At 33.5% G+C, this 15,576-nt stretch overlaps 1 protein-coding gene and 1 pseudogene across 1 annotated transcript; both read right to left on the bottom strand.

Annotated features, from left to right (window-relative positions):
• Nucleotides 1-208: 208 nt before the first annotated feature.
• Nucleotides 209-823, bottom strand: LOC145619034 (uncharacterized). The gene has a single exon (XM_081673632.1). The coding sequence runs from the start codon at nucleotides 821-823 to the stop codon at nucleotides 209-211; it is 615 nt and encodes a 204-aa protein (XP_081529758.1).
• Nucleotides 824-3,806: 2,983 nt separating this feature from the next.
• LOC145619033 (transcriptional regulator STERILE APETALA pseudogene) lies at nucleotides 3,807-15,576 on the bottom strand (annotated as a pseudogene).

The following is a 15,576-nucleotide window of genomic DNA, read 5'->3' as shown; positions in this document are numbered from 1 at the left end:
TTTGCACTCTTCCTCGAATAGTCATATTGTCTAGCCATTTTTTCTCCTTCTCCCTTTCAATAAGGGCAGCTCGAGATCGTTGGAGAGGGGAGACGGCCATGAATGGCCCATATTGAAAAACAATCGGAGAGTCACCGACCCTACCCTCCTTCGCTTCATAATCCTTATCATTGTGGCCAATTCTACCACAATAATAACAAAAATCACCTTACCTCTCGTACTTGAAGCTGACCCATTTAGAAGAGTGGGCATCGACATCAACCTTTATCCCCCTACGAAGAGGTTTTGTGATGTCTATCATAACCTTAATTCTCAAGAATTCCTCCCACCCAAGAAGATCAAAATCATCCACCTCCATACATTCACCAATGCAATCACCCACCTCACGTGCAAATTGCTTGTTACGTTTTCCGAAAGGCACATCAAGAAGGCGTATCCAGAAAGGGCAGGTCGTAAATTCAACATCAGACGGTTGTTCATTAGCCATAGCCTCCTTCAACAACAATATTTGATTATCAAACGCCCAAGGTCTACCCTCCATCACCTTATTCTTGTCATCAACATTAAAGAACTGGAAAATGAAAAGATTAGTGTCAATCATCCGCACCGCAACATTATCATCAATTCTCCATAGGTTTTTCAGGACCCTTTTCATGGCTTCAAAGTTGAAAGTTTTCTTTGTCAATAGTTTCCCCACCAGAGACAGGGCTAATTTTGAACTCTCACCATCCTCCGCCGCAACATCCCCTGAACCCCCAAAAACCATGTTTTCCTCCTCCGTAAGTTTCAATCTTTCCCACTCCTTCACCAATTGATCATCCATAGTCACAGAGAATCGCAAATCCGAAAACACCAAAAGAATCGCAGTAGAAAACAGAGTAGAATTGTGCAGCAAATCAAGAGAAAAGGCAACCCTAGCAGGGACTCTCGCACTCGCACTCACACCCTACTCGAGGGACTTTTTAGCTTGCCACAAGCACTAAATAAACTAAGAGTGATAAACTAATTACAAGGATATAATAATCCCAATAGAAGGTCCACTTAAAGTTGATTTCTATAGTTGACTTGTTTCATTATCCTCTACTTCATTATCTCTTTCAATGTATATCATCCTTATTAAGTAATTCAATTGTTTTATTTTCTATAATGTTAGTAACTTCGATAAAGCCTTAGTTGAAATACTATAGTCAAAACTGATCAAGCATCTCGATCAACACCTAAAAATAATAGTCAATTGATCAAATAATGGAAAAAGGGACATTATTTCATAATCCTTGAGCACTTTCGTGTCGCGACAATAAGAATACCATATAATACTAAGTCATTCAAAATACAGATATTAAAAGCTTACACGTATTATATATTGTATAAATATTAGAATAGTATATACGTATACCCTGATTGTCTCACAATGCAAACAAGCAAAGCATATGCTTCTCAATTCTCATTATCCCATGAAAACCAAAAGTAAGAAACATTTTAGTGAATAAATTATACTTATATCCTTAAACCATTTGATAAACAATTCAATATGTGGAATCATGTTTAACCTTCATCTCGATGAAAAGTTTTCCCATCTCATAAGTCATAACTACTCTTGAAACTACCATCGGGCTTTCTATGAGATCGAGACTAGCGCCACTTAATTCCAATCAACCACTGATCAAACGTCCGTAGATTTATTTCACAATCACTTGCTTTTCCCTTTTCCACTGTGGGAACTTTGGCCAATGTCCATCATAACTGCATATTATTGATATATAAGACCAAACAATGCAAGATTGTTCTACAAATAAGCTCTTGGGATATACATACACATTATCCATCAAAAAAACAAGAATGAACAAATATTTTCATAGGAATAAAAGTTGATCAAATAGTTCTTTCTATTAGAGTTTGGTTCATCAGTTGGCAGATATTCTCATCAAGGCTCTTGGACGTCAGTAGTTTGGTTTTCTCTTGCGCAAGTTGGGCATTCGTGATTTTCATGCTCCAACTTGAGGGGGAGTATTAGAGTTTGGTTTGTTATATTTGTTAATATTGTATTTATGTTAAGTTTATCTTGTTAATTAGGAGTTTTAGGCAAGCTATGTATTGTGTATATATATGTGAGTATTATCAATACAAAGGTTAAGACGTTTTCTCCACAATATTCTTGAGTTTAACACTTTCAACATAATTAAAATACATATTCATAATACAATCCAAATTTATGATAAACTAATAAAGGGATAATTGACAAACATGTATGTGCAACTACTGTGTCTAACTCTCCAATTCTTAAACAAATTTAGTGCTAAGTTGTTTCGTTATGTAGTTTTACTAGTTCAAACATGCACCTGATGTCGTTATTTTATATTCAACTTCATTGATCATCAAGAGTTCAAGACCCTTTAATCAAATAGGCTTACCAATACCATCTCGAAGGACATGTCCATCATGATAAGCGAATCCCTCCTAACCAAGTTGCACATATACGGAGTATGAACTTTAAAATATGGGTTACCAACACCTAATACATTAATTGGAATTAAACTTTTTTCTTGTTCAATAAGTTGCTGTATCCTCGATTGATACATGAGCACTAATAATGCCTTATAAAATGCAATTAGTTTTTAGGCCTCGACCGATCCCTCGAGTTACGTTACTAAATTAATTTCATGATTAAAATCATTAATTATATTTAACTTTAATAACATGATATATAATATGGTATAGCTTAGTGGCTAACGATATAATTTTGAAACTTGGGGTCTTAAGTTCAAACCTGGTCCAATCCATATTTTTAAGCACATAAAATGAACTACTTGATTAATTGAGGAAGGTATGGCACCTAAATTTATTTAGAAACATCTTTTAATATATAGGCCTTGTTTGGTAAATGGCTTTTCATTGGCTTTTGGCTTTTTCATTTGGTCAAACATCCAAAATTCGTGTTTGGTAAATGGCTTTTTCACCTAGTTGAAAAGCTGGCTTTTAAGCCAAAATGAAAAAGCTACTTGGAGTAGCTTTTGGCTTTTGGCTTTCTAAGTTACTAATAACATTCAACAGCCAATTTTACCAAACATGTTTACAAACTAATAAAAAGTCAAACAACCAACAAAAAAGCCAATACAAACAGCCAGTCAAACCAGCCGACAGCCAACAGCCAACAGTCAATTGCCAAACAAGGCCAGATACCTCGTCAATTTTAAGAATTTATAAATAATAGTTGACTATGAATTTCTTTATTTTATTGCCTTAAAAATTTCTAATAATGTAGAAACTTTACTTAAAACTTAACCATCATAAATCTTCGATCATTTGATAGCCGAGGTAGAGTTGCTATATCTTAATTTATGAGATTAGTGTAGCATGAAAAAGAGTGTTTATTTAACAAATGATCAAACGAGCTTGATATGGCATGTTAATAGTTCCCTCTTTGTGAAAGTAACCTTTCAATAATTCCATCACATTTTTTTTTTTTTTGGAATATAATTCCATCACTTTATTTCATAATTTAATTTCTTACATTTCATTATTACCTTTTCAAAATTCTTTTTTCAATATTCTCAAGGTGGCAAACAAAATAAAAAAAAAAAAGAGGATTGGGTTGTACTTGTACGAGCAAAAGGAGTTCCAAATTCCAAAAAAATTGGGCCCAATGGACCCCTAGTGGACCATAAGAAGCTCATTAGAAAGAAAGCAGTACAGAAAACATGAAAAAAGAATGATTTGCACTTAAAAAGTTTTGAACCAGACACATAGTACATACTTTTCGTCTATCACAATCATCCCAATCTTACTGTCCTTGTTACCCTCTTTTTTGGGCTATACAACCAATTTTTAATAACCTGAAAACAATACAATCATACTAACAATTAAGTCAGAGAAAATAGAGTCAGTTGTCATCACTTCTCAATTCAACCACCAAAATCCCACAGGTGAATGGTTGTGTCACTAGATGTAGCCACCACATGTCGGTCGTTGGCCGCCACTGCGGTCGCCTCCTCTACCCACTCTCTCAAGCTGTACAAGTACTCTCCATGATCAGCATCCCATACTCTCATTGTACCACCAATACACATTACTACATACATGCTATTCATGCACCCTAGCAATCCCATAAGTGATGATGCTTGTGCACCTCGGTGTGTCACGGAGAATCGACACACCTCCTCGAGTGTACGCATTTGTCGTACACTTGCCACCCCTCGAGTGTCTACCATGACAAATGCGTTGTCGTTGGCATCAACCGACCCCACAACAATCCCTCGTCGAGATGCCTCTTGCCCCATAACCATCACTGCCTCCTCTAAGTTTAGCACCAATGCTCTAAGACTAGTAACTCCTACTGCCACCCCTTGGGGTGCCACTCGAATCCGGCCCACAAACTCCCTAGGTCGAATCTCAGTAAGCATGTGCCACCCCATCACGGACTCCGGATCGGTTAGTGATCCGCCCATGAAAATGAGCTCCTCAGAGCCCGCATCCCAAACTCGAAACGCCCTACCGGGGACACCCGCGTAGAGCCCAACCCAAAACCGATCACCACCACCGAAGTCAACTAGGGCACCATCGTTGACCACATCTCCCAAGTAAGCCCGACGGGCCGGGCCGGGCCCTCCAAGAGGGGAAGCGACATGGATATCGCCATCAAGAGAGGCAAACACGACCCGGTCAATAGCAACATGAGGCTGTAGGACAATACCCGACACCGCACGGGAGTACAAGCCAAGGCGGTCACGTAGCAAAGGATGTATGGTACGTAGGTGAACCCGGCTAGGAAGGTGAAACAAACGGACCGACCTGTCCGAAAACCCTACAGCCAAGTGATTATCAGCAAGGGCAATGCGGAGACACAAAAGAGGGAGCTGATCAGCATCACCACCCTCGTCACCAGCCCCTTGTGCGGCAGCTAAGGGGTGATCAGAAAGGCGAAGGACAAAGTAATCGTAACGACTAACACGAAAATTACGAGACGTGCGATGGAGAGTGATGAACTGGTCACGCCAAGTAGGGTGGATGAGGTTAGTTGTGTTCCAAACAATGCGTACGAGATTCTGCCATAGCAACTCGGACCGTGATACAGCTCTCCATGTCGTGCAAACCTATCAAATGTCACATTTTAAAGTACTGTATTATTGACACCAAATAGATAACATTACATAAATATGACAATGTATGTCCTATATGCAGTGTATAAATATAAGATATAGACAGGAAAAAATAATAATGGTACAACAGTAAGATTTTTTCATTGGCTTGTTCTAATTAAAGTAATAGTCCAACCATTTTTGTAATATGCTATTAACAAGCCTCAATGAACTCCTCTCCTTTTCATGTACTCCTTATTGTTTTATATTTGTCATCATGTTCATGGAAATAACAATGAAAAAAATAGATCTAAAAGACTAAAATTATCCACTTAAGCCCTAACAAACAAAGTGTGATTGGATAATTTGTTAACTAAATTTTTTTTTCTTTTTTTTTTAAAAAAAAAATAAAATATATTCAGCCTTTTACTATGAAAGCAGGGAATCCTAACCTATAAAGCATACTCAATGCAAATATATTTTTACATAAATCAAACTTCTAAATCTTAAAATAGACTATAACTAAAAGTCTAAAAACATTAATACTACATCCGTTACATATTATTTGCAACGATTAGATATTTTCCCTCTCTACTTTATGTCAAATCGTTGCAAATAATATGTAACGGAGGTAGTAGTAATAATAAAAAATATCCCTAGCCTCTTTGCATAAAATTTTGCTATTACACATCGAAATAAATCTAATAAGGCCACGTAGTTTTCTTTTCCTCCTATGTATTGATAAATGATTTTAGTTTGACTTTAGCTATATTAAAATGATACATTTTAAGTAGGACAAAAGCAAAAGAAGAGAAGGCAAATCATTTACACAAGACAAAGTCATTTTCAAAGTCCTTAGAAGACCTAATTGAACAATTTAAATTAGATGTCCAAAAGAGAACATCTTTGAACATACTACATTGCACACAATTGAGTTGCAGTTTTTTATGCAACAATATTTTTAATATTAAATACATTTAGATTTACAGAGTGCATCAATTTATTAGTCCTTACAATACTGAATTCTCACAATAGAGGTTATTACCTTTTTTTTTTTTTTTTTTTGGAGGGCAGAAGAGGTTATTACTTGGAGGAAGGCATTTATCAAAGTCATACATTCAAGGAGTAATTAGAAAATGTAAACAAATGATTTATCAGAGTGATTTTATCAGTGAATATAGGGTAAGTAAGATACTAGGTGCATAAGTAACTGTATTTTTTTTAATGTATGTATGAATGTATCAGTAAAAGTATAGTCAAAGTTACTAGTTGGATAGAAAATGTTGTTAAAATGGTCTCAATGAATCATTACACTTTATCATTTTATTAATTGATTTATACATAATATAATGGTCAAATTAATATGTTATTTTAGAAAGTAAAAATGTCAAAATGTTACATCTACTATGAACTGGACCGAACGTAATAATATTGTATAAGTATCTAATTTTGGGCAGAGATATCAATTTAGATATCTGAATCAGGTGCGATAAGGGTGGATCGGATTTAATTTCAAACTTTAAGTTATGATAAATTATTGTATCCACACAAGTCGAAATTTAAATCGAATATTTTTCGAATCGGATTTGATTTTGACACTTCTAGTTTGGAATAGTTTCTGAGTTTGAATAGGGCACTTGGGGTTGGAAAACCCTTCCAGTCTCTAACAAGAGTAAAAACATGATCAGAGTCAAAGATAGGGAAAGATGAATTATCTTTTTCTAAAGAAAATAAATTTTTTGTTTAAAAAAAAAAAAGCATTAATTAATAAAAAAGATTAGTCAGGACCTAGAGAGACAAAACCTAACCAAGTAAGGGTGGCAGAAGGTGGGTCAGGGATCAGGGTAAGCCTGAGGCAGAGACTTTAAACATCAGGGTCATATAATATTATGAGAAGAAAAGAAGAAAGAAAGAGAAAATACAAAAAAAGTAGCCTACATTTTCAGTTTTCCAGAGTCTAGGAATCATAGGCTCTTCAGAACCCTACTTTCACTAGGTTATTTACAGTAATTTTCATCAGGAGAAAATATTTATTTCATGTCACATTCACAGCTCAATTTGGAAGAATGTGAGGTATATTTTGAGCCTTTACTGTATTCATTTATAAGACTGACTTGTCATCTTACTGCTAATACAACAACTATCAGACTTCTTTTGTTTTTTCACACTCCAACTTTCATTCACTACATCACCTTCTTCTTCTTCTTCTTCTTTTGCTTGTTACCAGATAAACATTGTAACTTGGCACCCATACAACAGTGCATACCTCAAGTCTCAAAACTCCCCTAAAGTTAGAGCTGACTAAAAGTTGTGTTGTGTCGTGTCGTGTTCTGTTTGGTCTCGTGTCAATTTCGTGAAAAATATATGATAATTGAATAATTTGAACACTTTTTCTAAACGGGTCGTGCTTGGGTTAGTTTCGTGTCAACTTCGTGTTTTCTCTCTCTCAATAACTTCGTGTTCGTGTTAGAGATTGTCAGCTCTACCTAAAGTTGAAGTGGTCTTCTACTTAAGATTAACTTATTTAATACTTACATACGATTATATTGTTTTAACCTTGAGTTTTATAGGTAGAATAAGTATAATCATAGTTATATTAGTAATTGTTAGATTCTTTTCAATAGTAAGGAAACTACTTCGACGATAAATAATATTGTTCATTTTGATACTCTACCGTACTCCGTAGTATTTACATATTCACTTAATTTGTTTATATTACTACGCACAACTTATCAACCCTTTTTTTTTTTTTTTTTTTTTTTTACTTTTTATAACTGTAAATTGAATTTGAATAACCATCAATTAAAAAGATGAATTTATGTTCTTATGTCCAATTCATAAAGCAAATAAATAAATTGAATAAAAACGATAATTTGGGATATAAGTAATGACCAATGACAAGTTGACAACCTTGAAACTAAAGAATGGATTTGTCGGTTCACACTCATCTTCTATAGATTTTCTAAAATGATGACCTGAAGTAGTACTGTACTCGTAGTGTTAAAATAAAGTTGATTTCATTAACTAAATAAGTACAGTATTACATTTACTTCATCTTCTTTTTATTTTTTTTTTCCTTATCTAATTGAACACTTCCATGTTGATTTTATAAGTCTTGTATAAAGAGGTTTATGTAAATTTTATGGTCAATTTAAGGGTAACTTAAATAATTTTTATGGCAACTTTAATCTATATAAGGGTTATTTTAAAGAATAAAATTGTTATTTGTAATAGATACATGCTATAAAAACTAATATGATTAATCTAATATATTGTAAGTGTTTTAAAGGTTAGATATATGTTAAAAAATGATAACTTTTATAATATATAAAGATAACTAACTTGAAATACTTTATATAGTAATTTTAACTCATATTACAATAATTTAATGAAATTTTGACTTAACTAAGAATTTGTGATCTTCTAAATTCATCTAAATATACTCCCTCTATCACTATGTTAGCCCCAATGGAGCAAATAAAGAGGGACAAAATGAGTATTTATGTTCAGATAATAGAATATTTACAATTTCTCCTGTGACAAAAGTATGGAATTATATTTTGATCAAATCAATTGTTTTAAAGGAAAATACTTTTTATAAAAATCGTAATCTGTCTTAGTAATAATTGTAGCGCTCTAATTAGTGTTTAAAGTGATAATGTGTGTATTAATTAAAAAAAAAAAAAAAAAAACAGTGATAATGTGTGTCAGGAGTATTTCTAAAGCAATGCTTAAGAGAATAAAGATAAGATTTGGGCAAGATTATGTGACAAATTAATAGAAATCACTTAGATGATTCATCAATTAGAGTATTTGCCGATAATTCTATAACTAACGCTATACATTGATTACAAATTTTTAACTAAGAGTCTAAAATGTCTCACACAAAATTACACCGATTTATTTGATTTTTACATATCTAAACTAATCTGAAATTATTTGTACATTTTAATTTATAATTTGAACTTATGTGACCTTATTTACGGAGTAAAATTTAAATACTCGTAGATCCTGATTGTAGATACTCCGTAGGAAATATTTTCGGCTGTCTAAAAGTATACTGTTTCAGTGTTTTGGGTTTAGAAAGTCAAGACTTCCACTTATGGTTGAGAGTATATTTTTATTTTTAAAAGCTCTTTAACTTCAACGGCTGTACTACACTACTACTTGATAATGATTAGTTTCATGCTCCTAAAGAAATTCTTTTAGGGTGGTTTTTTTTTTTCCCTACCTTCATGTAATTTATTAATATGATTCATTATTTATAAAATTATACTACTAACAAATAATTAGAATCTTTTCATTATTTATTAAATAGAATTAAATGAGTAAAAAATTTAACAAATTTTTGTTTAGGGTTTACTATTCGTCTATTTACTCTTAATTTAAAGGAGTTTTTCTTTATTCAAAGGAGTAATTTTTATATTGTGGCCATAGGCACACATTAGACACTGAAGTTTATCAAAATAAGTGGTTTAAATTTGTTATCGCGAGAAGAAAATATAGCAAAACTAATACATACGGAATAACCATCATTTAGCCCCAATTCAATCTAAACACACACAAATTAAATGAACTAGAGACAAGTCCACAACTAAGAAATTTTGCACTCCAATTTTATTAACATGTTATTTAACATGTTCTGAATTGTCATAATTTGATCTAATCTACAGTATAAAAAAACTTTAAATCAAATTTTACTCTATATTAAATTCTCTTCAATCTATACGTATATCTAATTGTCAAATGCTCCTTCTTTGGAACATATAGACTTTATACAGAAACGACAAGACACATGTTTGGAGGCTGTGGTCCTTCCAAGGGAGTGGTAGAAGAGCAAACAAATATTACGACGAATCAAGTGTAAGAAAAAAATAAGAAAAATTAAAATTTAAAAAAAAAAGCTTACACAAACAAAGGACTTGATACTACAAATAACATGGTAGTACTAGCTTTTTTATTTTTTAAAATTTCTTTCATTTCCAAGAAAGGATGGCCTAAGCCATGTCTCCTTAGAACCAACGTATCTATCAAACATCAAAATCCTCCTAATATGTCTTTTTTTTTTTTTTTTTTTTTTTTTTTTTTTTTTTTTTTTTTTTTTACCACTCCTTAAGTCCTAATAATCTAATATGTCTCTAAAAAAAACAAAAAAAATACCCCTAATATTTAAAGCTATGTAATTACTATGGATTTGCATATATTATACCAATAATATCCTTAATTATATAAGAATAATGATTATTAAAACTTTTATAAGTGGCTAACCACACCGTGTGACCAACCATTATAGGAATTAATTCGTTAGAGTTTGGTGTTACTCGGGTGTTACAGGGGTTATTTAGTTATTATTACGAGGATTACTCAGTTAATGTTACAGAAGTTATTTATTCAGTATTATAGGGGTTATTATATTTTTTTTTATAAATAGCTACACGGTGTAACCAACCACACACAAGACGGACTGATTATTATGTTTATGTTATGTTGTCACTAATATCATATACGGAGTAGAAGACTATCACAAATTCACAATCACAAAGTGAAGCCGATAGTTGATTTATAAACAAAATATTGTTTTTTATAATAAAATACCTAAAAATAAATACTTCCTCCGTAATTGACGCGTTTAATTTAGACACATATATTAAGGAGAGGAGAGAGAGTGATAGAGAATGAAAAGGCAGGTTGGGTACCTTGTAAATGCAAGGTAAAAAATTTACCCAAAAAGAAAACGTGTCAACTAAAAAAAAAACTTCATAAAAAAGAATACGTGTCAACTAAAAAGAAAAAGAGGTTGAAGACCTTACCGCCTTATCCACTGTGCCCTTTGACTGGCCCCACCCCTTTTGGTATCCGACAAATTCTTGTTTTTGATTTCATGTTTTATTTATTTATAATTTAATAATTGTGGTTATATATATACTCGTACTCCGTAGAAGTTATACGCGTGCCTAGTGCTTGGATATTCTTCTTGTTTACAGAAGATGTTATCAGCTTTAAACCTTTTGTATTCGCTTTGAACTTTGGTTGTATCATCCAACTCTTTTCAATTTAACAAGTGTTCAATCAATTAATACTGTAGTAAATTCGTTTTATTTTATTAAAATACGAGTGCATGTGAGAGGAATAATAAAGGAGGATGGATGTTAATTAATTTATCATATATCTCTCTTAGCTCACCTCAATCTCATATTCTCATGCTAGTTTTCTTTGTTTTTTTTGATTGTTTCTCTATTTCTCATGTAAAAAGGTCGGGGAACACTGTTGCCTACTTAGTGGCACGGTGGGATACTATAAACTGTGATGAATTTGTTTGTCTTGGTCCGTTTCCGCAAAGCCTATTGACTTTGGCGGATCTTGATATATCTTAATATAATTCCCAACGTTTCTCAAAAAAAGGTACTAGAAATTAATTTCCTTTAAAATATTAATGAAATGAAGAATAAATTAAGTGAATAATACTCATGTAATTTTCCATACAAAAAAAATAAGTTGGAAGAGAAAAAAAAAAAAGAAAAAAAAAAAAGTCTAATTTAGCTTATTATAACTTAACGGAAAATTTCACATTTGCTACCAGGAAAAGCACCCGTGTTCACATTTGCTACCCCTTTAAATTTTTATTTTTATTTACTACCACACAAACACACCTACTGTTAAAATCACTACCACTTAACGGAATCCGTTAGGATTTCCGTTAAGTTTATTAAAAAAATAAAAATAATAAATTAAAAATAAAAAAATAAAAAACAAAAAATAAAAACCAACCACCCAAAAAACCCTAGCCCTCCCCGTCAGCCACCCTCCCCACTCCCCGTGCCGGCGGCCAGCGCCCAAAGATGCGGCGACCGGCGTCGGAATCGGACCCCTCCCCTTCCCCACCCAAAACCGACAACCCTAACCCTTATTTCCTTGCCCGAAACCACCCTAAACGAGTTTTAGGGTTTCGCTTAGGGTGGTTTTGGGTGGCAGGGAATTCCTTCGTCGCGGCCAGAAAAGGGAATGGGGGACGAGGAGGGGCTGGGATTGGGTTTTCGAGGGGAGAGGGGCTGGGAACGAGGGGGTTTTCGAGGGGAAAGGGGATGGGATCGAGGAGGTTTTCGAGGGGAAAGGGGCTGGGATCGAGGAGGCTTTCGAGGGAGGAGAGGGGGCTGGAAATGCGACGTCGGCGCCGACGGGGTGGGTGGTTGGAGTCGCGGGTCGGGGCTGCGAGAACGGGGAAAGGGATGGGGGGTTCGTTGTGGTGGCTGGTCGGCAGCAAGAAAGGGGTTCGATGGTGGTTGGTTTGGTCGGAGTGACGGGAAGGGAGTCACGGAGGAGTGGCTGGACGGTGAGTGGTGGTTGCGGTGGTTTGATGTTGAACAGCGGCGGTGGATTGACAACCGGTGAGTGAGAAGAAGTGGTGGGTGGGAAGGAGTGGTGGCTGGACGGTGGTTGGGTGGTGGTAACGGGAATAGTAACGGTGTCTGTCAAGTGGTAGTGATTTTTATAAAACTCTGATTTAGGTGGTAGTAATTTAAAATAAAATATTAAAGGGGTAGCAAATGTGAACACAGGTGCTTTCCCTGGTAGTAAATGTGAAATTTTCCTAACTTAACATTACAGCTATATTGTATTGACTAGATAAATTTTCCAAACGGACTAAACCTATTGGCCTTGTTAGTTTTAATCATTGCTTCTCTTCATAAACGTGTGGGTATATAATTGTTCTACTTAACTGAACATATTAATACGAAGTACTTATCTAAACTTGTTTTTATTGAAAATTGATCTTATACATCGTTTAAATCAGCTTGCCAAATAATGTTTGTGCCCTAATTTAAGGTAAAATGCGAGTGTCCTATTTTAAGGAATTTCATGTTTTAGGTGTAACGAATCATCTATACTATAATGTATAAAAAGGCGTTATAAAAAACGTCTCTCTGCCACATAGACTACGTCACGTCACGTCACCTACTCTATTTTTTACAAGAAGGATGGTTATTTAATCATCTAAACCAATTATCAACATGAAAATAAAAACATATAATTGATAATAATAAGGTCTAATAAAGAAAAACACATTATACATATCAAATACATATAATCACGAGAAATAATTAAAGTAACAATCCGGTGCAACGCTCCAGCTACACACTAATTAGTGCGGAGTAATTAAATGGTGAAAGTATTTTGAATTTACACATACATGCATCCTTTATTGCTTTGTAGAGTTATAGGTTTATGATGTTCAGCTGGAACTTCGTCTTTAATATGGAGTTCTTAACACCTTTTTTACTACACTAAACAAATACAGACAAGAAAAACCTACTAGCAGCTAGCTACCTGTTTACCATATACCCCTTACATGCTGTTAGCCTGTTATAACTGATGGTTCGTTACGCGCAATGTCCCACCCCTTCCTCAAATTTAGCCTATGCAACTATCCTCGGAATTATTTGAATTGCGATTAATTAAATTCTAAATACAACTAGTTTTTTGACTCATGCGATTCTTAGAATTTTTTTATTTTTTTTTTTGAAAGAATGCGATTCTTAGAATTTAATTGAATTGCATAGTAGTTTAAATTAATCTGAAAGTACAGTACAAAAAATAAAAAAAATATTACGCCGTTTCATTATCGCAAATTTACATGTAATACTAATACGATTAGTAATGTGTGCTCATGCATGTGTTTCACTTTCTAAATATTGCAACTTAAAGATCACTGTAACGTGTATAATACGAGTACCATAATATAATTAACCAAATATGGTAAGCTTTTAGTTTTTAATCATAAAGTTCAGTACACATAAATAGCAATCTCAGACTCTCAGTAGTAGGAGTACATACATTTTTATGAAGAAAAAAAGCTTTTAGTTTTTAAGTATAAAGTTCAGTTTATAAAAATAGCAATTTCAGTACATATTTTTATATGAAGAAAAAGAACCTAAGGTCAGACCCAACCACTCTGACTAGCTGTTTTATTTTGGAATATTCAAAAGTCAATAACTATTTTAATACGAGTAAATTTTATACTGAGTAGTATAATTAATTAAAAAAATATTTGAAAAAAGAAAAAAAAAAAAAATTTGGACAGGGATATTTTCTAGAAGAAATCGATGCAGAGAAAAGGAAATTTTTATTAATTTTTAAAAATAAAAATAATAAAAAGAAATCCAGAAAAAGAATGCTTCCAATTTCTGTGATCAGGGTTACAATTATATCCTCTGCCTTTCATCAACACCAAAAATAGAAATTTCCAAAAGGATGAAAATAACCACACTGATATCCTCGATTACATACCACCAGATCCAACAACAGCTTATACAGGATCCAATTTTACAGGACGCTGTACTACCCTTCAACTATTTACACACCTTAACTAATTTCTTTTTCGGACACGCACGTACGTATGTAAGATGAACGATCCAATTGAACCTAATCAACTAGGTCCTCTATCTAACATTACCACTTATGGAATAATTTATCCATCTACTTTAAAAAAATAAAAAATTATGTTCTAGAAATCAATCATAAAAGAGTGTAATTAAGGTCCAAAACTCCATAATAAGGTCTAGCTCATGTGAAGAATTTTGATTTGCTATTATTAATTGAAAAAAGAAAAAAGAAAATTAGAAAATGATTTAAGTAGAGTAGAGTTATCTTGAAATTTAGGGTATAGGTAGGTGTAAGCTATAAATAAGAGGAGTAATGTTATGTATGTTGTGTGACACATTCTTCCATAATATATTACTTCTGCTCCTAAACAGTCTAATCACACTTGACATGAATAATTACGACAAGAGGTTCACTTTTTATTTTCTGGATTTTCTTCCTCCTTTTGGACGTTTCCCTTTGACTTGACCCTTTCCCTATATTATTTTTTTATTACACACCTCCATCTCCAAAACAACATTTACCATTTACACTTAAAAACTCATAATTTTATTTCGAAATTAAAATATTTTGATAAATTTGTCCGTTTAATTAATATTTAGTTATAAATCTTATAATGTGGGTAGTGTGACATAAAAATAATAACTTATCAAGCATATAAATGAAGAAATATTTTATGTCTCACAAATAATACTCATTTTTTACGAGTTATGGGAAGCAGAGGAATTATGTTAAAAAAATAATAATGACCTAAATATATGCAATTAAAAAAAGAAAAAAAAAAGCTGACCTGGAAAAGGATGGCAAGAGAAGGAGCAACAGCAAGGCGACCATGAGAGGAAGAAACATCAAGAGCAAGTTGAATAGCAAGTGATTCAAGAAAAGGTTCAGGCCAAACACCGCCATTATTATTATAACCATGAGTTGAAGTTGATGCTTCCTCAACTGCTTGCACCACTAACTCTGGTGGTGGTGAGGTTGTTGGTGGTCTTCTTCGCCTTCGTCGTCGGCTTCGGCAAGTTCCGCTTTCATTCCCATTACCCTCTCCATTCCCATTTCTTGGTCTTTGCCTTGAGGATGATGATGACTCTCCTACATGTGAAGAAGGTGGTGAAGAAGACAT

This window comes from Chenopodium album, chromosome 27 (assembly GCF_948465745.1).
Source record: "Chenopodium album chromosome 27, dcCheAlbu1.1, whole genome shotgun sequence".
Classification (NCBI taxonomy): domain Eukaryota; kingdom Viridiplantae; phylum Streptophyta; class Magnoliopsida; order Caryophyllales; family Amaranthaceae; genus Chenopodium; species Chenopodium album.
The sequence above is the reverse complement of the archived record's forward strand: the minus strand, read 5'-3'. Positions and strand labels throughout refer to the sequence as shown.

Coding starts and splice junctions, on each gene's coding strand:
- LOC145619034 (XM_081673632.1), bottom strand. CDS start 823: ATGGATGATCAATTGGTGAAGGAGTGGGAAAGATTGAAACTTACGGAG.